Source organism: Anolis carolinensis, chromosome 2 (genome assembly GCF_035594765.1).
Source record: "Anolis carolinensis isolate JA03-04 chromosome 2, rAnoCar3.1.pri, whole genome shotgun sequence".
NCBI lineage: Eukaryota > Metazoa > Chordata > Lepidosauria > Squamata > Dactyloidae > Anolis > Anolis carolinensis.
This window is the reverse complement of record NC_085842.1, coordinates 4,414,440-4,441,728: the sequence shown is the minus strand read 5'-3', so window position 1 is coordinate 4,441,728 and position 27,289 is coordinate 4,414,440. Positions and strand designations below refer to the sequence as shown.

Here is a 27,289-nt window from a genome sequence, read left to right as displayed (position 1 = left end):
CCCTGTTGGCATTTCCTTTCCTTCTAGGAAGACTCATTCTCGCTGCTCCTGGGAGGACTCAGGGGACCGAAGAGGCCTGTTTCTTTCTTCTGGAAAAGGAAAAGATCGATCTCAGGTAAAAAAAAAAGGAGCGAAGGGGACTGGGAGGAAGGGAGGGAGGCTGGGATGGGTGGGGCCTCCGGGCGGGATGGGAATGAGATTGACAGCTGTCCATAAAGCCACGACTTCTGGGTCCCACCCCAGGGGTTTGGGCCTACAACTCCCAGAAATCCCAGTCAGTTTAGCAGCTGTTTAAAGAAACTTAATTTACCTGTGGGATTCCTTCACAGGTAATTATTATTATTATTAATAATAATAATAATAATGGGCGGGATGGGAAGGAGATTGACAGCTGTCCATAAAGCCACGACTTCTGGGTCCCACCCCAGGGGTTTGGGCCTACAACTCCCAGAAATCCCAGTCAGTTTAGCAGCTGTTTAAGGAAACCTAATTTACCTGTGGGATTCCTTCACAGGTAATTATTATTAATAATAATAATGGGCGGGATGGGAAGGAGATTGACAGCTGTCCATAAAGCCACGACTTCTGGGCCCCCAGGGGTTTGGGCCTACAATTCCCAGAATTCCCAGTCAATTTGCCAGCTCTTTAAGGAAACCTAACTTACCTGTGGGATGCCTTCCTAGAGGATTACCTGTGAAGGAATCCCACTGGAGCCTTGAAGCATATAATAATAATTTATTTATTTATTTATTTACTACATTTATATCCCGCTCTTCTCAGATCGGCTTACAAATCAAATGAACATACAATATATTATTAGCAGAGCACAATATAAGCTTTAAATTATTATATCTTTATATGGTAATATTATTAGTAATATTACATTTAATATATAGTATATAATTAATATCATTATATTGTATTATTAGTAATAATAATAATAAAACTTTATTTATACCCCGCCACCATCTCCCCATGGGGACTCGGGGAGTCTGATATTGTATTCCATTATAATATTATCAATATTATATGTATATACAATATATTATATATTTATAAATTATAAATTATATATATATATAGAATCATAGAATCATAGAATAGTAGAGTTGGAAGAGACCACATGGGCCATCCAGTCCAACCCCCTGCTAAGAAGCAGGAAATCGCATTCAAAGCACCCCCGACAGATGGCCATCCAGCCTCTGCTTAAAAGCCTCCAAAGAAGGAGCCTCCACCATATATATATATATACACACACACACACACACAGTAGTATATATATATATATATATTAGTAGTCTGATATTGTATTTCATTATAATATTATCAATATTATATGTATATACAATATATTATATATTTATAAATTATAATAAATTATATATATATATATATATATATACACACACACAGTAGTATATATATATGTATATGTAGTCTGACATTGTATTTCATTATAATAGTATCAATATTATATGTATATACAATATATTATATATTTATAAATTATTATAAATTATATATATATATATATATATATACACAGTAGAGTCTCACTTATCCAAGCTAAACGGGCCGGCAGAATGTTGGATAAGCGAATAAGTTGGATAATAAGGAGGGATTAAGGAGAAGCCTATTAAACATCAAGTTAGGCTATGATTTTGCAAATTAAACACCAAAACCTCATGTTATACAACAAATTTAACAGAAAAAGTAGTTCAATACACAGTAATGATATGTAGTAATTACTGTATTTACGAATTTAGCACAAAAATATCACGATGTATTGAAAACATTGACTACAAAAATGCGTTGGATAATCCAGAATGTTGGATAAGCGAGTGTTGGATAAGTGAGAGTCTACTGTAATAATAATAAATAAATAAAACTTTATTTATAGCCCGCCACCATCTCCACGCAGGGACTCGGGGTGGCTCACATAGAGCAGAGGCCTGAACAACATAATTAAACAAAAAACAACAACATAAACACTATCCACAGTATAAAAAGATAAAAACTAAATACGATATAAAACAAGAATATTATAACAATTAATAATATCAGTCAACTGACGCAGCAATGCAAGAATTAAAATGATGACTTAAAATGCATAGATGGTAAGGCCATAATAAAATACAGGATAGAATTATTAATACTATCTGGGGCACATCCAATACTTGAGAGTTACTCTGGACTGCTCTGACTTATAAGAAGCACTGCTTGAATATCAAGCAAAAATGGGTGCTAGAAATAATATACAAAAGCTGATTGGCACAACCTGGGGATCACAACTAGACACGGTGAAGATATCTGCCCTTCCACTTTGCTATTCTGTTGCTGAAGACGCATGCCCAGAGTGGAATACATCTCACCACGTTAAAACAGTGGATGTGGCTCTCAATGAGACATGCCACATTATCACAGAATGTCTACGCCCAACACCACTGGATAAATTATACTGTTTAGCCGGTACTGCACCACTTGACATCCGCCGGGAAGTAGCAACTAGCAATTAAAGGACCAAGGCAGTGACATCTCCGACCCATCTCCTGTTCGGATATCAGCCAGCATGCCAACGCCTTAAATCAAGAAGTAGTTTTCTAAGATCTACAGAGATACTCGCAAGAACACCTCAGCAAGCAAGAATCCAAAAGTGGCAGGCTAAAACCTGGAACCTCAATCAGTGGCTGATGCCAGATGAGAGACTCCCTTCTGGGCACACAGAAGGCTGGGCGACTTGGAAGGCTTGAGGCTTCGGGTTTTAGCCTGCCACTTTTGGTATTAAGGCATTGACGTGCTGGCTGATATCCAAACAGAGGATGGGCCAGAGACGTCAATGCCTTGGTCTTTTCATTATTGGCTACTACTTCCCGACAGATGTCAGGTGGTGCAGTGCCAGCTAAACAGTATAATTTCTCCAGTGGTGTGGGCAGGTTAAAACCCAGAATCTCAACCCATGGCTGATACTGAATGAGAGACTCCCCCCTGGGCACACGGAAGACTGGGCGACTTGGAAGGCGCTGAACAAGACTGCGTTTTGGCACCACGAGATGCAGAGCCAACCTTAAGAAATGGGGCCACAAAGTGCGAGTGTGGAGAAGAGGAAATCCCAGATCACCTATTGCAATGCAGCCTGAGCCCTGCCACATGCACAGTGGAGGACCTTCTCACAGTGACACCAGAGGCACTCCAAATGGCCAGCTACAGGTCAAAGGATATTTAGCATAATGTCAAGTTTTTAAAATTTTGTTTGTGTTTTCAAATACATTACAACTTGTATCCTCGGTTCGCTTCTTTTTTTTTCCTCTGTTTATTTTTTTTAATTTTTTAAATATTTTTTATTACATTCCTATTCATTTTGTTACAAAGAAAAGAAAAATCTTTACAATTCATATAATTAAATCTTTTCCTTCCCCCAGGGTTCTATCCGTTGTGCTCTCCATCATTTCTTTATAGTCCAACCAGAACCTCATTTCTTCTGGTGGGGGTTGATTTCCATCTTCTCTCCTTAATGTTTCTTCAATACATTTCTTCCATATACCGTATATACTTGAGTATAAGCCGACCCGAATATAAGCCAAGGCACCTAATTTTCCCACAAAAAAAACCTGGGAAAACATTGACTCCAGTATAAGCCGAGGGTGGTAAATTTCAGAAATAAAAATAGATATCAATAAAATTACATTAATTGAGGCATCAGTAGGTTAAATGTTTCTGAATATTTACATAAAGCTCAGATTTAAGATAAGACTGTCCAACTCTGATCAAATCATTATTCTCATCTTCTTCAATGTAAATGTGCTTATGTATCCTTTTAATAATAATAGGATAAAATAATACATGTAATAATAATAATAATAATAATAAATACAGGAAAATAATGCAAGTAATAAATAGAGTAAAATAATAATGCAACAATAATAAGATCAGAGTGAAATAATAAATGTATTAATAATAATAATAAATACAGAGTAAAAGAAATGTAATAGTAGCAACAATAACAGAGAAGAAGAATAAATGTACCATATATTCTCGAGTATAAGCTGACCCAAATATAAGCCAACCAGGACCCTCACCCGAGTATAAGCCAATGGGGGCTTTTTCACTCTTAAAAAAAGGGCTGAAAAATTAGGCTTATACTCGAGTATATACAGTACTTTCAAAATCATTTTTCTTCCATAGGCCTTTTTTAACATTTAAATTGCATGTTAATTTATCATCTATTGCTAATTTCCAAATTTCCTTGTACCAATCTTCTATTTTAATTTCCACCGTCCCTTTCCAATTTCTTGCTATTAATAACCTTACAGCCGTTAGCAACATTGTTATCAAATTCTTTTCATTTTCTTTCCATTCCTCTGTATTATAAATAGATAATAGTATAGTTGCTGGGTTTGTATTGATTTTTTTCTTCATAATGCTTTCTATTTCTAATATGACCTTTCCCCAAAAACTCTGTACACTTACATTCCCACCACAAATGAATACAGTATATGTCCCCCTTTCTTGACAACCCCTACAACATTTTTCTGAACAGCTCTTATCCATATTAGGTATCTTTATTGGGGTCAAATACCACTTCCATACTATCTTGTAATAGTTCTCTTTTATTCTAATTGATACATTTTTGAGATGCCCTGATTTCCATAATTTTCCCAATTTCTTTCTCCTACTTTTATTCCCAGTTCTTCCTCCCATATTTCCCTTCTTAATATCCCTTTCCTCACCCCTTTAATCTCTATTAATATTTTATATATCATACTGGTTATCCCTTTTGGATGTTCATTTCCCTCTTTAGTCTGTTCTTTTAATACTATATTTTCAAATTTTGTTGGTTCTCTTTCCTCCCAGCCCTTTCTTTGCCAATTTTGGAACCATTGATTTAGTTGGACCCAATGAAGCCATGATATATTTAAATCACCTAGGATTCCCTTTATGTTGTTTTTCTCCTTTATTTGTTCCCTCCAACTTCCAATTTTGTCTAATTTCTTCCTTTTCAATTCCTTATCCATCACATTTTTTAAGTTTTTAGGAATTTTCTTCTCCATTATCACTGGCATTATTTTGGAATTCTCTTTAATGAGGTGGCTTTTATATTTATTCCATATTAATATGGTTCGCTTCTGACATGATAAATAAATAAACCAGCTGTTAGGATTTCTGGGAGTTGAAGGCCAAAAGGCACAGGTTGCGGATCCACAGGTTAAGAACAACTGCCATAAAGGGAGGTGGGCAGGTAGAGGAGAGGACTACTAAGCAGGCCTTGGCCAGCTTGGGACCTCCCTCCAGGTGTTTTGGACTTTCATCTCCAACAAGTCCTAACAGCTGGCAATTTACAGGACCCCCCCCCCCCCACGCACACACACCCAGATAGATACCTACACAAAAACTCCAATCATCACCTAAGTAAAAAAGGAAGCACAATCAAAGCCCTGACAGACTGCGCAAAAAATATCTGCCACCCCCACCTCCTCCAAGGGGAACTGAACCACCTCAACTGGGTTCTACAGACCAATGGAGACTCCACCATGGACATCAGAAGAGCTGCAAGGCCAAGAACAAGCCAGGAGAGTCAAGACAAAGATCCACCCAGAGGAAAGGTGTTCTTACCAGACATCAAGGGAAACACTGACCCCATAGGGAAGGAAACACAACCTACAAACTATCTACAACAACTACCTACAAACAGAACTCAACAACCTCTAAGGATGCCTGCCATAGATGTGGGTGAAATGCCAGGAGAGAATGCTTCTGGAACATGGCCAGACAGCCCAGAAAACTCACAGCAACCCAGCCAGCAATTTGCTGTTGTTTTGACTTCACCCAGGACAGTCCTCTGAGATCCTATTAACCAGGTCTTCTTGCAACCCCAAACTTTGGGCTTCCTTGAGTCAGTTCATCTTAAATCCTGTTTCCTGACTGCCTTCCTTTTTACTGACCGTCGTTTTTTTCTAATACATCCTGTCATCTCACAATGTGTCCATTATATTGGGCATATACATGGCTTTCGGTGGTTAGCAGAACACTGTATTCATTTATTTACAGTATTTATATTCCGCCCTTCTCACCCCAAAGGGGACTCAGGGCCGATCACAGAACACCTACACGGCAAACGTTCAATGCCATTAAACAGAGACAGGACAGAGAACAATGCAGGTAGAGGTATGTAGGCATTTCCCATCTCCGGTGTCCTGGAAATGGCGCTCGATTCTGGCCACAAGGGAGTGCTGTTGCTCCATGTCAAAGACCCATGTTTACAGACTTCCTCCTTTTTTTGATTGCCAGCATTTTTCTGGTATTTCCTTATGCCATTGAAATACTCCCCGTATAAGCGGTGCCTATTTATCTACTCACAGCTGTTTTCGATGTGCTAGGTGGGCAGTGAGCTGGGCTGAAGATCGGGCACTCACCCCCAACAGGGCTTCAAACTGCCAACCTTTGGATTGGCAAGATTAATTGCAGCTGGTATTTAACCTGCTGTGCTAAAGCCCAGCATAAATATATTGCATTATGTATTGGGAAGGAGGTGGGATATTTTAAAAATTAATAGATTTTTAAAGAACTCATCTCTAATTGTGTTTTCTGCAGGTGTGCATAGGTCCAGGGCTGGCCTGCCTGGTCTCCACTGAATTTGTCCTCCATGGAAGAAGCAACAACCTTCGAACAGGTTAACATCCATCCACCTTCTCCTTTTTGTGAGGGACCCAGTGGGAGGGAGGAGGAGGAGGAGAAGCAGCAGTCAGGAGGCTTGTTGTCACACCTTTTGTGTGGAATCAGCCTCTCTCCTCCCAACATCCCCGTTGCCTTGGCATTATGAGAGGGATTTGCAAGACCAGTTGCTTTCGTTGCAACAGTGATGTAACAGTGAGGCTGTGGACCATATTTTAGTTCTTGGGGACCACTGGTGGTCCATGGACCACAGGTTGGGAACCACTGCATTAAAGGAAGACTGTCTGACTTTGTGAAATGCTGACCCTGGGGAGAGTATTATAACCATCCGCTGTGTAGTTGGAAGAGATGTGGGTTGAGAGGGTGGGGTTGCAGAGAAAGAATAGGCTAGGACAGGGGTTCTCAACCTGTGGGTGCCCAGATGTTTTGGCCTTCAACACCCAGAAATCCTAACAGCTGGTAAAATGGCTGGGATTTCTGGGAGTTGTAGGCCAAAACACCTGGGGACCCACAGGTTGAGAACCACTGGGTTAGGAAGTCAGGGAAAGGAGTGATAATGGAGAAAGACATGAAGATTTAGTCCCCTTCTACACTGCCCTGTATCCCAGGATCTAATCCCAGATTATCTGATTTAAAGTGGATTATATGAGTCTCCATTGCCAGATAATCTGGGATAAGAAGATAATCTGGGATCAGATTCTGGGATATAGGGGCAGTGTGGGAAGGGCCTTAGACACATATGATTTGCCTCTAGACCTGCCTGTCCAGAATATGCAGTCAAATGTATTTGCCATCTTACTGGGATGTGTTTGCCGACTATCTGCCAGAGCCCTCCCAACATGAGCATAACTGAGGCCCCTTCTTCACCGCCATATAAAAGCCAGATTATCTGCTTTGAACTGGATTATATGACAGTGTAGACTCGCATAATCCATTTCAAAGTAAATCCTGTGGATTATCTACTTCAATGATTTATTTATTTGTTTATTTACTTTATTTATACCTCACTCTTCTCAACCCAGGAGGGGAGTCAGAGTGGCTTACAAAAAAAGGGCAAAATGCAATGCCGCATCATACAACCAACAATAAATAAACATATCAAATTTTAAAACAATTAAGACATATACATGCATATAACAGATTAAAACATAGTATCAAGTCCCATCACGGTTAATTAAGATGCTACATTCAAGTCAGAATAGCTACTCCCGAAGCTGTGTGCAAAACCACGGCTTTAGCTTTTTTCTGAAGACCAGGAGGGTAGAAGTCAATCTTATCTCACTGGGAAATGAGTTCCATAGACGAGGGGCCACCACTGAGAAGGCCCTGTTTCATCCCCACCAGTGGCACTTGCAAAGGGACTGAGAGCAGGGCCTCCCCGGCTGATCTTAAGGCTCTAACTATCTCATAGAGGGAGATGATATTATTATTATTATTATTATTATTATTATTATTCATTTCTATCCAGCTTTTCTCCCATGAGTGCCAATACAAATACATCGGCACACAATATATTATCAACTAAGCATCATGTACTAATACAGAAATAACCCAATTTAACGTATCATATAGAACAGTTAAAACAACGGGTACCATTTAAAAGTATCCATAACCTCCAGCTACTGAGGTTATTTGTAAAACTAAAAAATTACACACTCCTAAGACATCCCTTTCCAGGTCAGATTGCAGTTGCCCGGGCCAACAAAGCATTCAATGATGAAGTTTTATCAAAGGTTGTTATCATTCGTCTGGGAAGGCTTGGCCCCACAGAAAAGTTTAAATTTGGGACCGAAAGGCCAGTAATGAAGGATGCTGAACGTACCTCTCTAGGAAGGCCCTCTCTCTCGTTCCCACCAAATGTGCCTGTGATGGTGGTCTTCAGAAGGGCCTCTCCTGAAGATCTGAAGTGGGTTGGTAGGAGGAGATACAATCCCTCAAGTAGATTGGGCCCAAACTGTATAGGGCTTTGTAGGCTGAAGTTTGCGTCTTGAATTGCACCCGGAAACAAACTGGAAGCCAGTGTAGCTACTCCAGGAGCAGAGTAGTTCTTTCTCTATATCCCGCTCCTGTAAACAGTCTACCAACTGACCTTTGGACCAGTTGAAGTTTCCGAACACTCTTCTGGGGCAGCCCCACGTAGAGCATGTTACAGTAATTAATAGTGATAAGATACGTTTGGACAGGTAAATTGGACCTGATCCATTTAGGGCTTTGTAGGCCAAAGCCAGCAGTTTGAATTGAGCCCAGTAGCAAACTGGCAGCCAATGGAGCTGATACAACAGGGCAGTTGTGCACTCCCTGTACATCGCTCCAGTGAGGAATCTGGCTGCCTCCCATTGGACGAGCTTCTGGACAGTCTTCCAAATCTGCCCCACATAGAGCACATTGCAGTAATCTATTTGAGATGTAACAAGAGCGTGAACCACTGCGGCCAAGTCTGGCTTTTCATATAATCTCGATTATATAGCAGTGTAGAAGGGCCCTTAGTCTTTAGAGCAGGCATGGGCAAACTTCGGCCCTCCAAGTGTTTTGGACTTCAAGTCTCACAATTCCTAACAGCTGATTGGATAAGGCTAACCTAAACTTAGGTGAATAACTATGTATAAGTCTAGAAGTGGCCAGTTTAAATACTGTAATTGAAATCTTATCCAAAAAGGAACCATCCCCTTCTCCCAATAGCGTGGCAAGCAGCAACAGTTGAGTCCATTCTGGGAGAACCTGAAAGAAGTATTGACTGGCTCTACTCTTCCCCCTGCAACACCATTTCTAACCTCTTTGAATGCTTGGATGAGAAATAATATTAATAATAATAATAACAACAACTTTATTTTTTTACCCCGCCTCCATCTCCCCTAAGGGATTTGGGGTGGCTTATATGGGCCAAGCCCAGATAAAAACAACAAACAAGATAAAACACATCAAAAGAAATACAGACACAAAATATTTTTTTTCACATTGACATAATAAAATAAAACATGAATCAAACACCTGAATAGAGGTCATAAAAACGAACTGGTTCCCAGCAATAGCCAACTTACAGCAACACCAGCTAACGTTGAGTTGCACAGCTTTTATTTAGCTAGTTTCCCTGAGAGATTCAACATAATATACATTTTTGCTATTTTAGGAAGCAGGTGAAGACAGTCATTCAAGGATACATAAAATAGTGGCAGTGCTAACCAAGGACAACTGCCACTAGCACTTTCTTCTTAATGACCCTCAACATATTCATGGCTCATATAAAATCCATAGTTTTGCCCCCCCCCCCAAAAACTGTCCTCTTAATTTTTATATGAGGTGACTTATATAATGTAGTATATATAGTATAATGTCTCTCTTTGTGTGAGTAATCTAGTTCACCAGGAATCTAGGGCCCTTCTACACTGTCCTATATCCCAGGATCTGATCCCAGATTATCATCTTTAAACTGGATTATATGGGTCTCCATTGCCAGATAATTTGGGATCAGATCCTGGGATATAGGGGCAGGGTGGAAGTGGCTTTTCAGACCTGCACTTTTCTTCAAGATGCAGACAGTTAAGAGAAAAATATGGGGGAATATTCAAACATGTCCCACCGTCCGTATTCTGAAGCAATCAAATACCATATTTCACTGACTCTAAGCAGGTGCACTTTTGTCCTGTTTTAGGAGCTCTGAAAATGGGGTCTGCCTTGCAATCAGTGGCACTTTAGATTTGTGTGTGTGTTTTTTTATTGACTTACCTCTGTGCATGAAGAGGAAGGGCCCAACCCAATGTCTCTGCCAGCCCTCACCATTTTGTCCTTAGCCAGATGGCTGTTTACCAGTCTAGTTGAGCTAAGCTCGGCTTTCTTCTTCCCCATCTCCCCAACAGGCCTCTCTTTGGAAGAACTTTATAATTCCCGCTGCCTTAAGAAAGCTCAGGACATTCTTAGGGATCCATCTTACCCACCATATTCTTTTTATTATTATTATTATTGCCCTCTGGCAGACAGTACAGGGTGACAAAGACAAGGACAAACAGACTAAAGGATAGCTTTTATCCTAGAGCTGTGGCTATGTTAAACTCTGTGTTTTGGCACTGATGTGGCATTGTGGGTTGTGTGGTGGTGGTTGGCGTGTGGAGGATGGGTGTATTGTTTTATGGTGTGTGTGGGAGAAGGCATTTACCGTATATACTCGAGTATAAACCGACCCGAATATAAGCCAAGGCAACTAATTTTACCACAAAAAAACTGAGAAAACATTGACTCCAGTATAAGCCGAGGGTTGTAAATTTCAGAAATAAAAATAGATGCCAATAAAATTACATTAATTGAGGCATCAGTAGGTTAAATCTTTTTGAATCTTTAAATAAAGCTCAAATTTAAGATAAGACAGTCCAACTCTGATCAAATCATTATTCTCATCTTCTTCAATGTAAATGTGCTTATGTATCCTTTTAATAATAATAGAGTAAAACAATACAGTAGAGTCTCACTTATCCAACATAAACAGGCCGGCAGAACATTGGATAAGCAAATATGTTGGATAATAAGGAGAGATTAAGGAAAAGCCTATTAAACATTAAATTAGGTTATGATTTTACAAATTAAGCACCAAAACATCATGTTATACAACACATTTGACAGAAAATGTAGTTCAATACACAGTAATGCTATGTAGTAATTACTGTATTTACGAATTTAGCACCAAAATATCATGATGTATTGAAAACATTGACTACAAAAATGGCTTGGATTATCCAGGGGCTTGGATAAGTGAGTGTTGGATAAGTGAGACTCTACTGTACATGTAATAATAATAATAAATACAGGAAAATAATACATGTAATAATAAATAGAGTAAAATAATAAATGCAATAATAATAATAAGATCAGAGTGAAATAATAAATGTATTAATAATAATTAAAAATAAAGTAAAATAAATGTAATAGTAGCAACAATAATATAGAAAAATAATAAATGTAATAATACCAATAATAATAGAGAAAAATACTAAATGTACCACATATTCTCGAGTATAAGCTGACCCAAATATAAGCCAACCAGGACCCTCACCCGAGTATAAGCCGAGGGGGGCTTTCTCAGTCTTAAAAAAAGGGCTGAAAAACTAGGCTTATATTCGAGTATATACAGTAATTTCATTGTACAATAGCACAATGACAAATAAACCTATTCTATTCTAGTCTAGAGGTAGTAAAAATATGCAGACAAGATGTTAAAAGAAAAACATTTGTTGTGCATGCAGAGAAAATTCTAAATAGTGTTCAAAGAAAATTATTTTTGAAAAATATTGACGTTTCAAAAAGAGGAATTGCACTTAGATTGGATGAAATACAGTAATTTGTGGCCAGAATCGTGAAGCTGGAAAGATGTTAAAATGCCTCTGTGTCTGTCTAAAACTGAATGTTGTTTGTCTGTTGGCATTGAATGTTTGCCATATATGTGTTCATTGTAATCCGCCCTGAGTCCCCTTCGGGGTGAGAAGGGTGGAATATAAATACTGTAAATAAATAAATAAATAAATAAATAATATTCGGGATCTTGTGTTTTCGTCTACTGTTGATATGTCATTTTCTGCATGAGACCTATTTTCTATTGCAGGTGACCTTTGGGGATGTGGCACTCTATTTCACAGAAGAGGAATGGAAACTCTTGGATCAAAACCAAAAGTCTTTGTATTACGCGGTCATGATGAAAAACTACGAGAATGTATCCTTCTTGAGTAAGGAATTTGAATTCATTGTATTTCCTATTGAGATTGAAGATCATTTCCTACTACACTGGCATAGTACTATGATTCCATTTTAATTGTCATTTAAAATCTGGGAATTTCTAGTTTAATGAGGCACTCAAACTCTCGAGTTGAGTATTCTTAAAAATGTCAGTCTTAGGATTTTGTATGTGGGAATCATGGTACTTAATTCTCTCACCTCCCAAAAAATAATGTCTTCTAACACTACCAGATATTTTTTTCCAAGTTTTGGATTCTTTTAGACCCTGAACCAACCTCTAACTTCCCTTTGGGGAGAAAATATGGCTCACCAAGGGCCCAACAGTAACAAGACTTCTCCTTCTCCTAAGAAATGTTGAGAGGCAAAACATTTTAATTTTTTTTTCAGGTGATACACTGGGGGATTCCCTGTGAGATTTATTTACTGTACATACTCAAGCATAAGCCGACCCGAATATAAGCCGAGGCGCCTAATTTTTACTACAAAAATTAGGAAAACTTATTGAGTATAAGACGAGGGCGGGAAATGCAGCAGCTATTGGTAAATTTCAAAAATAAAATAAATAATAAATTAATAAAATTACATTATTTGAGGCATCGGTAGGTTGAATGTTTTTGAATATTTATATAAAACTGTAATTTAAGGTAATAGTAAGACTTTAATAAGATGAGACTGTCCAACTCTGATTACCTATCTACTTGAGTATAAGCTGAACTGAACATAAGCCAGCCCGGACCCTCACTCTAATATAAGCCAAGGAGAGCTTTTTCAGCCCTGAAAAAGGGCTGAAAAACTAGGCTTATACTCAAGTATATAGGGTATTTACTTATTTATTTCCCACCCTTCTACCCCACCCTTCTCACCCCAAAGGGGATTCAGAGCGGCCTCACAACAGGCAACAGAGATCCCTCATCTCCAAAAGTTGCCCAACCCTACATAGAGGCTCCTATCAAAATTTGCACTCATCAAAATCAGGGTCTCAATCCCAGCCCTGCCATGAAGCTCTCGGGCAACTTCCTCAATCCAGCCCTTTTATTTATATATGTATTATCCTGTCTTTCTCCCCAAATGAGGCCAAAAGCAGCCTGAGTACCTATGTGCACTGCTTCAGCGTTTTACCTTTGGCATCTTATTCTGTCTCACCCTGCTGTCTTACACTTCCATACATCCATACACACACATAGCTTAGGCCAGGGGTCCTCAAACTTTTTAACTGGTCCTCAAACTTTAATTTATTCATGGTCCCTCAGACTGTTGGGGGGCCAGACTATGATGAAATAGTCCAAAATTAGGATTGTTCTTGTTGTGCGTCTTCAAGTCGTTTCAGACTTAGGTCAAAACTAAGTCTAAAGTTTAGGACAGAGGCCAGGTAAATGACCCTGGAGGGCCTTCGTTTGGGGACCCCTGATCTAAATAATCTCATAAGACCATAGGTAAGCAAAGAGACCTCCAAAGACCATCTAGATGGTCTCATAAGACCATAGGTAAGAAAAGGGACCCTCAAAGGCCATCTAGATGATCTCATAAGGCCATCAGAGGGCCATAGATAAAGAAAGGGACCCTCAAAGACAATCTAGATGGTTTCATAAGACCATAGTTAATGAGAGGGGCCCCCAAAGGCCATCTAGACAATCTCATAAAACCATAGGCAAGGAAAGGGACCCTCAAAGACCATCTAGATGGTCTCATAGGAACATAGGTAAGGAAAGTGACCTCCAAAAGCCATCTAGATGGTCTCATAAGGCCGTTGCTAAGCAAAGAGACCTTCAAAGACCATCTAGATGATCTCATAAGACCATAGGTAAGCAAAGAGACTTCCAAAGGCCATGTAGACGGAGGTCAACCCTAAGTCTAAAGTTTAGGACAGGGGCCAGGTAAATGGCCTTGGAGAGCCACATCCGCCCCATGGGCCTTAGTTTGGGGACCCCGGCTTAGGCCCTTGTTTTCAGACATATCAAGGAGTTCCTTTTAGCTACTATGACTAAAATATATGGAGGAAGGGGAAGAGGACACAGACACCCCTTTACCTATCATTGTTCTTTTCATTCTTGGGTTGTTGCTGTAAATTTTCCACCGTCCTTGAACACAATAGCTTTGGCAGGAAAGCCCCATGTAAATCTCAGTCCAGCTGCAGCCAATCTTCTTGTTATGTGACAGAGGGACTCTCTTGCTATTATTGGCCGTCTGGTGAGGTCTGCGTAAACACATTTTTTGTTGCCTTTATACTGTAGAATCCTTATTTTCCTTAGATTCTGGAAAATAAAGTCTTTGGTTTTCTCAGTTGTAAAAGCCATAATTATCTGTTTTGATTTTGATTGTTCTCTCTTAGAGCCACTTTGGGGGGAAACTATATACGCTCTTGCAATGTCCCGTTCTGTCAGAGGAATTCCAAGGTTGCTAAACCAAGTTGATAAGATTTTGCTTAATCCACCATTTTTGGCATGTTCAGGCCACCCATATAGTCTTAAGTTTCGACATCTAGATCTGTTCTCCAGGTCAACTGTTTTGGCTTTAAGGGATCTAACCTTCCGTTCCAATTCAGCAATTCTTTTTTTCATTTTTTTCAGATGTTAATTTAATTAGAGACATCTGGGCAGGCGATTCCCTGACTACAGTAGATAATTTGCGGATGGAAGATTCCATTCCACGCATAATGTCCATTAATAAATCTAACTTCTGTTCAAGGTTGTCCACTTTAGGATTTTGCAGTGCCTTATCTGCTGCAGATGTCCCCATGGTTATCAGTGAATGTTGAACTCAGGCAGCCTCCTGAGCGACTCCTCTTTGTTTTTTATGGCTCTCAGCTTGCTGCTTGTAGCTTTAAGATTTATCTTCTAATTATTTTTAATGAGCTCTTTTGTTTGCCCAGCCCCTAGCAGATAATCTCTTTGCTTTTAAATCCCTGAAATGTTTTTAAGGAATGGTTTTTAAATACATTAAGTTGGAGGATAAGGTGGCACGTCCAGCTACTCTTGCAGCATGGCTCCTCTCCCTTGTTCTTTTCATTCTTGAGCTTGTGTCCTGTTTTGTCTTTCAAAGAACAGCCTTAAAACACTGCGGTAAGTAAATGAAAACTGCTTTACTTCAGCAAAACATAAAGTACAGCTCGCTCAGTAGAATAATGCAAAAGGAAGCAAGGAAGTCAAACACTAATACTTCAGACAAAGAAACAGCAATAAATCCAGATGCAGACTCGAAGCAGGCACAAGGGGAGTGAAGGCATTAGAGTCAGTTTGTTACAAGCAAGAGCTGGCTGCACCTGCTTCTGCTTTATAGCCCTGATTCTCCTCACAGCTGCTAGGGCAGTTCCTAATTACGCAGCTGCATTTCTGGCAGCTATTCTAGCTGAACAACGTCTCTACTCTGTTTCCTTTCACCTCTCCTGAAAAGTGGGTACTTGCAAAATCTCCTCCTCAGATTCCAACTCACCCTCAGGTTCATGAACACTTTTCTGCTCCCCTTCCTCTTCTGAAGAAGGGGAATCCCTAACATCTTGCTAAGCTCCATTGTTGCTTCCAAAAATCTTTCCTCTCTGGATGCTGGAATTAAATCTTGTCTGTCTTTGTCCTTGTTTGTAGGAGATAACTGGCGTGAAACCAAACCAAGCATGAAGTACCTTAAGCACAAACGGAGGCTTAAGCACAAACACCTCCGAACCTACTTGGGAAGGAGATATCGTCCTGCCAAGCATCGGTACAAGTGCGGTGTGTGTGGAAAATGTTTTCTCCATAGGATGGTATTTGCTCTTCACAAGAAAGCCCATATTAGGAAGAATCGTGTTAAATGGGAAGTGTCCAGAACACATAGTGCAGAAGATCTGCCGCTTGGGAACGGCCAGGAAGTGCCCACAGCAGAGAAAGCATGCAGACGGCAAGAGCGTGGAAAAGATTTTGCTTCTAATTCACATCATGTGAGCTACACGAGAACCCAGTCAAAAAAGACACGCTACGAATGCCAGTGTGGGAAATATTTTGGTCACAAGTCAGACTTCGTGAAGCATCAACGAGTCCACACCGGAGAGAAACCCTTCAAATGCCAAGAGTGCGGGAAATGCTTTGCTCGGAAGTCGCACCTCGAGAGCCATTTCAGAGTCCACACAGGAGAGAAGCCATACAAATGCCAGCTCTGCGGGAAATGTTTTTCTCAGCAGACCAACTTCAAGAGCCACCTGAGAGTCCACACTGGAGAGAAGCCATACAAATGCCAGGTGTGTGGGAAGAAAATGGCTTGCCACTCGAGCCTTGTAACTCATAACAGAATCCATACAGGAGAGAAGCCGTACGGGTGCCAGCAGTGCCAAAAATGCTTTGCTTACAAGCCACATCTTGTGATGCATCTCAGGTTGCACACAGGGGAGAAGCCATACAGATGTCAGCAATGTGACAAATATTTTACTAACCATTCCCACCTTGTGGCTCATAGGAAAACCCATACAGGCGAAAAACCCTACAAATGCCAGCAGTGTCAGAAATGTTTTGTCCGCAACTCAGTCCTCGTGACTCACCTGAGAGTCCACACAGGAGAGAGGCCCTATGGCTGTCAGCAGTGTGGGAAATGTTTTGCAAGCCAGTCAAACCTTGTGACTCACCAGAGAATCCACACAGGAGAGAAACCACACAAATGCCAGCAGTGTGGGAAATCTTTTGGCCAGAAAACACACCTCAAGCGTCACCTGAAAGTTCACACGGGAAATGAAGCACACAAGTGTCCACAGTGTGAGAATAAGTTTTCTCAGGGTTCAGCCCTTCTGAAACATCAGAGAGTCCATTCGGGAGACAAACCGGACAGACGCCAGCTTCGTGAGAAACGTCTTGCTCGCAAGTCACACCAGAGAATCCACAGAGGAGAGAAACCGTACATATGTCAGCTTTGTGGGGAATGTTTTGCCCGCAAATCAGTCTTTGTGACTCATCAAAAAACCCACGTGGGAGAGAAACGGCACAAACGCTGGTAGTATTTGGCTCAGAGTCCAACCCTTTAGAGCCGTCAGAATGTCCACGCTGAAGAGAAAATAGAAATGAGAAATAGGTTTTGTTTGGAATATATATATATATATCAAGTCAGAATGTGTTGTTGAAGGCTCTCATGGCCGGAATCACTGGGTTGATGTGAGTTTTCCAGGCTGTATGGACATGTTCCAGAAACATTCTCTCCTGACATTTCACCCACATAGAACCATAGAATGATAGAGTTGGAAGAGACCTCACGGGCCATCCAGTCATAGAATCATAGAATAGTAGAGTTGGAAGAGACCTCATGGGCCACCCAGTCATAGAATCATAGAATAGTAGAGTTGGAACAGACCTCACGGGCCATCCAGTCATAGAATCATAGAATAGTAGAGTTGGAAGAGACCTCATGGGCCATCCAGTCATAGAATCATAGAATAGTAGAGTTGGAAGAGACCTCACGGGCCATCCAGTCATAGAATCATAGAATAGTAGAGTTGGAAGAGACCTCATGGGCCATCCAGTCATAGAATCATAGAATAGTAGAGTTGGAAGAGACCTCACGGGCCATCCAGTCATAGAATCATAGAATAGTAGAGTTGGAAGAGACCTCATGGGCCATCCAGTCATAGAATCATAGAATAGTAGAGTTGGAAGAGACCTCACGGGCCATCCAGTCATAGAATCATAGAATAGTAGAGTTGGAAGAGACCTCATGGGCCATCCAGTCATAGAATCATAGAATAGTAGAGTTGGAAGAGACCTCATGGGCCATCCAGTCATGGAATCATAGAATAGTAGAGTTGGAAGAGACCTCATGGGCCATCCAGTCATAGAATCATAGAATAGTAGAGTTGGAAGAGACCTCATGGGCCATCCAGTCATGGAATCATAGAATAGTAGAGTTGGAAGAGACCTCACGGGCCATCCAGTCATAAAATCATAGAATAGTAGAGTTGGAAGAGACCTCATGGGCCATCCAGTCATAGAATCATAGAATAGTAGAGTTGGAAGAGACCTCACGGGCCATCCAGTCATAGAACCATAGAATGACAGAGTTGGAAGAGACCTCACGGGCCATCCAGTCCAACCTCCTACCAAGAAGCAGGAAAATGACATCCAAAGCAGATGGCCATCCAGCCTCTCCTTAAAAGCCTCTAAAGAAGGAGCGTCCACCACAGTCCGGGACAGAGTTCCACTGCTGAACAGCTCTCTCACAGTGAGGAAGTTCTTCCTAATGTTCAGGTGGTATCTCCTTTCCTGTAGTTTGAAACCGTTGTTCCGTGTCCTTGTCTCCAGGGCAGCAGAAAACAAGCTTGCTCCTTCCTCCCTATGATTTTTCCTCACATATTTACGTTGTTCCGTGTCCTAGTCTCCAGGGCAGCAGAAAACAAGCTCCCTCCCTCCTCCCTATGATTTTCCCTCACATATTTACGTTGTTCCGCGTCCTAGTCTCCAGGACAGCAGAAAACATGCTTGCTCCCTCCTCCCTATGACTTTCCCTCACATATTTATGTTGTTCCGTGTCCTAGTCTCCAGGGCAGCAGAAAATAAGCTTGCTCCCTCCTCCCTATGATTTTCCCTCACATATTTACGTTGTTCCGTGTCCTAGTCTCCAGGGCAGCAGAAAACAAGCTTGTTCCCTCCTCTCTATGATTTTCCCTCGCATATTTATGTTGTTCCGCGTCCTAGTCTCCAGGGCAGCAGAAAACAATTGTGCTCCCTCCTCCTTATGACTTACCCTCACATATTTATACATGGCATTCATGTCTCCTCTCAGCCTTCTCTTCTGCAGGCTAAACATGCCCAGATTTTTCAGCCGCTCCTCATAGGGCTTGTTCTTCAGATCCTTGATCATTTTAGTCGCCCTCCTCTGAACACATTCCAGCTTGTCAACATCTCCCATCTATGGCAGGCATCCTCAGAGGTTGCGAGATCTGTTGGAAACTAGGCAAGTGGGGTTTATATAAAGGTAAAAAGGTAAAGGTTTCCCCCTGACATTAAGTCTAATCATGTCCGACTCTGCGTGTTGGTGCTCATCTCCATTTCTAAGCCGAAGAGCCGGAGTTGTCTGTAGACACCTCCAAGGTCATGTGGCCAGCATGACTGCATGGAGCGCTGTTACCTTCTCGCCAGAGCGGTACCTATTGATCTACTCACATTTGCATGGTTTCAAACTGCTAGGTTGGCAGAAGCTGAGGCTAACAGCACTCCCTGAATTCGAACCACTGACCGACCTTGTGGTCAGCAAGTTCAGAAGCTCAGCAAAGGACAAGAGGGATCCTCTCACCTCTGCAGGAGTCTACCATATACCATGCAGCTGAGGACAAGTCTACAAAGGGAACACCAAACACAGACACGAATCAAGGAACATGAAAGGCACTGCAGACTGATTTAGCCAGAGAAGTCAGCCAGAGCAGAGCACCTGATGAACCAACCTGGATATAGAATATTATTTGGGAACACAGAAATGCTGAACCACATCATGTCAGAGTACACAGAGAAGCCATTGAAATCTTCAAGAAGCAGGTGGACCAGTTCAACAGAAAGGAAGAAACCATGAAAATGAACAAAATCTGGCTCCCAGTATTTAAAAAAAACTCTAAAATCAGCCCAGCAAATAAAGAACAACACTCTGAAAACAGGGGAATTCCAGACAGAAAACAATGAGAGCCAGCTAACACCTCTCAACAAAGGATTCCCCCAGGCAGGAAGTAGCTAGTAGGTATGTCCAAAAAATCATTTTGAATCTTATATCGAATTTATATCGGATTGTTCTCGCTTTTTGAGACGCATTCCGAGACGTCTCATGCGCAACCGGCAATGTTTTAATTTTTTTAAAACATTATAAAAAAATTTTTGTTTCTGCAACCTACCTTGAATGGGAGTTTAGCTCAGCCTAACATGGCTGCCGTGCCCCAGCCAATCAGAAGCTTCCACGATGGATGCAAAGGTGGGGGCTAGGGTCCTCTGTGTCCATGTGGAAGATTGTCATAAAAGCCCGTTGTGTAGCCCGGGCGAGCCATTCTGGGCTGGGTTTTGCGTGGAAAAGGTGCAAATGGAGAGCAAACAAGCCTCGTGTCTTGAGGGAGAGAGAGGGTGAAGTGGCCCGGTCTGGCTGTTCCCACAGAGGGGTTTGGAGAAAGGGTTAGGGTTTTGTTGCTGGTTCCTTCTCTTGTGAGTGTGTTAATTTTGGGTAGTGCTCAGCTATTTAGAGCTGTGAATTCCAGGGTTATTTTTTTCCATATTATTAAAAAAAATTATCTAGCTTTCAATTTCGTTAAGAATAATTCTTGCTGGATCATAGCATACCTTTGCAGAATCAGTAGTTTTATTTCATTAAGAAGGCATTGCCTTTCAGGCTTGTGGGATCACATAGGCAGAGACACCATTGATTTCCAGAGTTCTTGCTTACAAATATAGCAAGGGAATGTATAGTTTTCAAAGTATCTTTGCACTCTTTGCCAGGGCATTGCTTGGCGTGGTCACTGGTCCAGTGTATTATAAAAAGTTATGAAAATTCACCAAAAAATCGTAGGAGACAGGAAACGTCCTGCAATTTGTTGAGCTAAGAGTGTTGAATGTGTTCTCCCACTGTACCAAATTTGATGAGAATAGCTCAAGAAATGAGGGCGGGAGGTCCCTGTAAACGTCCCCCCCCCCCGTTCCTTTTTTTTTTTGGCGCTTGCGCATGCGCGTCCGCCATTTTAGAAACATTTAGAATCATTACGAATTTTCAGAAATATCTGAAATTTTGGGGTGAAAAATTCGGAAATGCTTTCTATATCAATGCGCCAGCGCCTCCTATTTAGAAACGAGAATTGAAACTTTTTTTTCATCGATCGGACATGCCTAGTAGCTAGGTTTTGAAGCAAAGAGTTCTTTCTCCCACCCTGGACATCATTCCACAGATATATAAACCTTCCTCTCTTAGTTTCTCCAATATACCTCACAACCTCTGAGGATGCCTGTCATAGATGTGGGCGAAACGCCAGGAAATAATGTTTCTGAAACATGGCCATACGGCCCGGAAAACTCACCGCAACCCAGTATCTTGAGTCTGTCTTGTAAAAATGTTATAATCCTTTTTCATGCTGTTTTTCTTTTAAAGCGGCACTCCGAGTGTCCAGCTTCTGGTCAAAGGAAATCTAGTATAATGCCAAGTTTTTAAACTTTGTTTGTGTTTTATAAAATACATTATAATAGTACCCTCAATTTGCTTATGACATGTTAAATAAAATAATTGTTTTTAAGCATATGTTTTGAATATAGCTTGCACTCGAGCATCATTCAATAAATGATATTATTTGGAGCCTTCCGTTTTCTTTGTTGCCCATCCAAAATCTGCAGCGTGGAAACCTCTTCATTAAAAATACGCAAGACAACTGAGTGTACTGTTAAACAATGTGATTAGAAGGTAGTGAAAAACTGTTTATGATGGAATGGAGTTAGACTGAACTCTCTTCTTCTGAACACTTCTGAACCCTTCCCAACATAATCTGATTAAGTCATTAGACCAATGAAATAATTGATCTTTGTACATCAATGAGAATATGCTTTTAATTTTCTGTAAAAGTGATAAAAACCCTTGCAACCCAACTTGGTGTTGCAACAAATCCCTTCCATGCATTGCTGTATGCATTTTTGTCTCCATTGCTTGGCCCACAATAAACAGCTTCTGCAACTGAGATTCAACTTGTGCCGTTCCTTCCTTCACATCGCCCTCTCGAGCTAAAGGGAACTCCTGACATTGTGCAGAGTGCTTTTCATGCAAGAAATTCATCAGGAATCCTGATTATAAATGCAGCTGACTTAAGAAAAAGACATGGTACTCTGCAGCAGCTGCTTGTGGGGATTTCAAAAAGGCACCATGATGTAATGGGTTGACTGGAAAGGAATGTGTCAGCAGCTGATTGGCTGAGCGTGCCAGGAGCCAGAATTCCGATTGGCTACTGTCTCTAGCTTCCTGCTGACAGAAACGGTTTTAGCTGCCATTTTTGTCAGAGTAATGCGCACAGCGTAGCAGCAGATGAATGACGTCAGTTGAACGCAGAACGAAGGAACGTCAGAGACGATGTTAAAAGTATTTACAAAGTTTACTTGACAAGACAAACAGACTTGCAGACAATGGACATAAGACTTTCTCTCTAGACAAACAGCACAGATCTTCTCAGCAGGCAGAAAAAGATCTCATCTGAAGCAATCAGCAATATACAGACACACTTGTAGTCTGGACACTCCTCTCTGGCTCCAGCCACATATCCAAGGTCAATACAGCTTCTTACCAAATTAACTCTTTACACACTATAGCATTTCCTGGATGATGCAATACATGCTAGACACAAATTTCATTTAAACACTACGTATACACAAATCCCGCATTAACGATTTTCACCTGAGAGACTGAAGAGAGTGCTGGTTGGGAACAGCCAGGCATGAGATGGTTGCCAACTCTCTAAAGCCTGATTATTTCTCAGGCAAATGAAGCGTATTTAAAAACTGATTTAAAAAAATTCAGAGAGACTGCTGTATACATTGTTGCTCTGGTTGATCTTTTGAATGAAAGTAAAGTTACTGTTACTTAAGAAATTCAGAGAGACTGCTGTGTACATTGTTGCTCCGTTTGATCTTTTGAACGGAAATAAAGTTACTGTTACTTAAGAAATTCAGAGAGACTGCTGTATACATTGTTGCTCTGTTTGATCTTTTGAACGGAAGTTACTGTTACTTAAGAAATTCAGAGAGACTGCTGTATACATTGTTGCTCTGTTTGATCTTCTGAACTGAAGTAAAGTTACTATTACTTAAGAAATTCAGAGAGACTGCTGTATACATTGTTCTCTGATCTTTTGAACTGAAGTAAAGTTACTGTTACTTAAGAAATTCAGAGAGACTGCTGTATACATTGTTGCTCTGTTTGATCTTTTGAACGGAAGTAAAGTTACTGTTACTTAAGAAATTCAGAGAGACTGCTGTATACATTGTTGCTCTGTTTGATCTTTTGAACTGAACTAAAGTTACTGTTACTTAAGAAATTCAGAGAGACTGCTGTATACATTGTTGCTCTGTTTGATCTTTTGAACTGAAGTAGTTATTGTTACTTAAGAAATTCAGAGAGACTGCTGTATACATTGTTGCTCTGTTTGATCTTTCGAACAGAAGTAAAGTTACTGTTACTTAAGAAATTCAGAGAGACTGCTGTATACATTGTTGCTCTGTTTGATCTTTTGAACGGAAGTAAAGTTACTGTTACTTAAGAAATTCAGAGAGACTGCTGTATACATTGTTGCTCTGTTTGATCTTTTGAACAGAAGTAAAGTTACTGTTACTTAAGAAATTCAGAGAGACTGCTGTATACATTGTTGCTCTGTTTGATCTTTTGAACGGAAGTAAAGTTGCTGTTACTTAAATTCAGAGAGACCGCTGTATACATTGTTGCTCTGTTTGATCTTTTGAACTGAAGTAAAGTTACTGTTACTTATTACACAAATCTCAGTGACATTTTATTACACTTCACTGTATATTTTAGTTTAGATGATGGGGCTGACCCGGCATCATGTTTCACTGATACTTGGCTGGGGGATGATAGTGGGCCAACATGGGCCTTCTCAACCAGATTCTGTGTTAGTGAGCAGGTGAAGGAGGTGGGTGAGTGGGGTAGTTGTGTATAAAAATAAATTTAATTTGACCAGATTACCTGAATCACGTTGAGTGTGTGTACTTGAGCCTGAAAACCAGTGCTAGACTGGGGATTCTCTTGTAAGAAACTGACCTTGTTCGTCCCGCACATTCGGAGAGGAAGTAAAGGAGAGAATTCCAAGAGAGCAATAAAACGAGTCTTTTATTGTTATCACAGCTATGATAAAGCAAACAGGCATACATATCCCAAAGGGCTGTATCATGGAAATGGCCGCCACCCCGCATGTCACAGCAAACAAAGAATATATACCTTGGCTTATCTAAAATTGACCAATGGCTGAGGGTCTTCCTCACCTTCCACACAAAGTTGGCATAAGTGATACCTGTGACCTCACTTGTTGATTTCAAGCTAACTTTTGGTCTTGGGACTTTCTGGAGAAAGGCACCAGCTCACAGGAAGAGAGGGGCATATGCAAAGGCAAAGCCACAGAGGCAAAAGTTTACTATTTTCTGGCTTATGCTCCCTTCACTCTTAGTGTAGCATCCACCACGCTGCTTAACAGACTACTTGATTGAGCTCATGGAACTGGTTTTGGAGGAGTCAACCAGACTTCTGCTTCTGGGTGACCTGAACATATCACTGGAGACTAGTTTGTTAGGTGCAGTTTATGTTAATGTGGGATTTGTGTATTGGTAGTGTTTAAATGAAATTTGTGTCTGGCATGTATTGCATACAGGTTGCATCATCCAGAGTATGCCATAGTCTGTAAAGAGTTAATGACTGAGAAGCTGTGTTGACCTTGATGTATGGCTGAAACCTGGGGAGTATCCAGACTCAAGTGTGTTTGTACATTACTGATTGCATCAGTTGAGATCTTGCTCTGTTCTAGTTTGTGTCTGCCTAGAGTGAAAGCCAAGACTGTGTTCGTCTGCAATTCTGTTTTGTCTTGCAAAGTAAAGCTTTGTATATACTTTTTAACATCGTTTCTGACGTCTCTTCGTTCTGCGCTCCATTAACAACATACAACTGCTGCTACGCTGCGATTTACTTTGACAGTTTAGGAGTCCATACTGTCCATGACCAACATGGGACTATCCCAACTGGTTTCTGATAAATGAGCTTGGAAACTCCTCCCCCACAAAACTCTGCCACTTGCTTCCTCAACCACTTGTTTCCAACAATGGGGGCGTGGCTGGCAACGCAGTGTTTTGGCGACGCTGCGCAGCTGCGGGAAGGGGTCACCGGCTGGTTGAGGCAGCAGAATTTAGTGGGGAAGGAGTTGCAAAGCTCATTCATCACTATGCTAAGTGCCTAGATTTGAATGGTGACTATGTTGAGAAGTGGTATTTGGGTGTGGCTTTCAACTGCATATGGTAAATGTTTTCTCCTATACTTTGTTCATTTTTAATTCCAAAGCGTAATATACTCTCCGGATAGCCCTCGTAATAATAAAACTTTATTTATATACCGCCCTATCTCCCAGGGTGGTTTACAACAGTAATACAATACATAATACATAATACATAATACAATACATAATACATATAATACATAGCAATATAAAAACAGATCATTACACAAAATAAAATGTTACACTAAAAATAGCAATCAATGATAATCACAAAAGGTTCAAATCGGGGGTGAGGGTCCATAATCCCATAGGTTAAACATGGTCCATAATCCAGAAAGATGAGACTCTGCAGTATTGCTGCTGCTGCTCACTCGTTTAGTCGTCTCCGACTCTTGGTGACCTCCTGGACCATTCCACGCCAGAGCTCCCAGTCGGCCGTCACCGCCCCCAGTTCCTTCAAGGTCGAGCCAGTCACTTCAAGGATACCGTCCATCCATCTCGCCCTTGGTCGTCCTCTCTTCCTTTTTCCTTCCATTTTCCCCAGCATCGTGATCTTTTCCAAGCTTTCCTGTCTCCTCATGATGTGGCCAAAATACTTCAGCTTTGCCTCTAATATCCTTCTCTCCAGTGAGCAGCCATTGGGCATTATTTCCTGGAGGATGGACTGGTTGGATCTTCTTGCCAAGGTCCAAGGCACTCTCAGGATTTTCCTCCAGCACCAGAGTTCAAAAGCATCTCTCTTCCTTCGCTCAGCCTTTCTTATGGTCCAGCTCTCACATCCATAGGTGACTATGGGGAATACCATTGCTTTCACTATGGGGACCTTCGTTGCCAGTGTGATGTCTCTGCTCTTCACTATTTTGTCAAGGTTGGCCATTGCTCTCCTCCCAAGAAGGAAACGTCTTCTGATTTCCTGGCTGCAGTCTGCATCTGTGGTGATCTTTGCGCCTAGAAATATAAAGTCTGTCACTGCCTCCATGTTTTCTCCTTCTATTTGCCAGTTATCAATTGGTGTAGTTGCCATGATCTTGGTTTTCTTGATGTTTAACTGCAGCCCAGCTTTTGCAATTTCTTCTTTCACCTTGGTGATAAGGCTCCTCGGCTCCTCCTCGCTTTCAGCCATCAGAGTGGTATCATCTGCATACCTAAGGTTGTTAATATTTCTTCCAGCAATTTTAACTCCGGCCTTGGATTCCTCAAGCCCCGCACGTCGCATGATGTGTTCTGCGTACAAGTGTAATAGGGAGGGTGAACGTATGCAGCCCTGGGCTAACCAGAATGGATTCATTTGAACACCTGCTGAAACCACCAGGTTTTGAGCTCCTTATGGAAGGAATGTAGAGTAGGGACCAACCTAATCTCCTTAGGGAGAGATGCGATCACGGAGATAAGAGCCCTTTTTAGAATTCTACACCATTTTACCCTCTGAATGTCTAGTTATTATTATTGTCCTAGTTTTAATTCTCTTGATGTGTTTTTGTTGTTTTATGTAGTTACTAGCTGTGCCCGGCCACGCGTTGCTGTGGCGTTGTCTGGTGGTGTTGGTGAGAAATTGTTGAGGTAGTGGTGGTATTGAATGTCTGTTGTATGGTTGTCTTTATGTTTAGTATGCATTTATTTATTATTTATTTATTTATGTATTTACAGCATTTATATTCCGCCCTTCTCACCCCGAAGGGGACTCAGGGCGGATTACAATGAACACATACATGGCAAACATTCAATGCCAACAGACAAACAACGTATATAGACAGACACAGAGGCATTTAACATTTTTTTTCCAGCTTCACGATTCCAGCCACAAGGGGAGCTGTTGCTTCACTGTCCAATAATGGCTGTACTTCCTCATTTCTTTCCTCATGTTTTGCTGGCAGTTTTATGATGTTGTAAATTAGTTAAATTAGCCTCCCGCATAAAGCGAACCTAAATTTCCCTACTTGACAGATGTAACTGTCTTTCGGG

The 27,289-nt window shown here is 41.0% G+C and overlaps 1 protein-coding gene across 1 annotated transcript; it reads left to right on the top strand.

Moving 5' to 3' along the window:
• The first annotated feature begins 26 nt into the window (after positions 1-26).
• On the top strand, positions 27-22,026 carry LOC100565466 (zinc finger protein 501). The gene is made up of 4 exons (XM_008122905.3): positions 27-115; positions 6,589-6,667; positions 12,257-12,377; positions 15,966-22,026. Exons 2-4 carry the CDS (start codon positions 6,641-6,643, stop codon positions 17,339-17,341), a joined length of 1,524 nt encoding a protein of 507 aa, XP_008121112.1. The 5' UTR covers positions 27-115; positions 6,589-6,640; the 3' UTR covers positions 17,342-22,026.
• Positions 22,027-27,289: the final 5,263 nt, after the last annotated feature.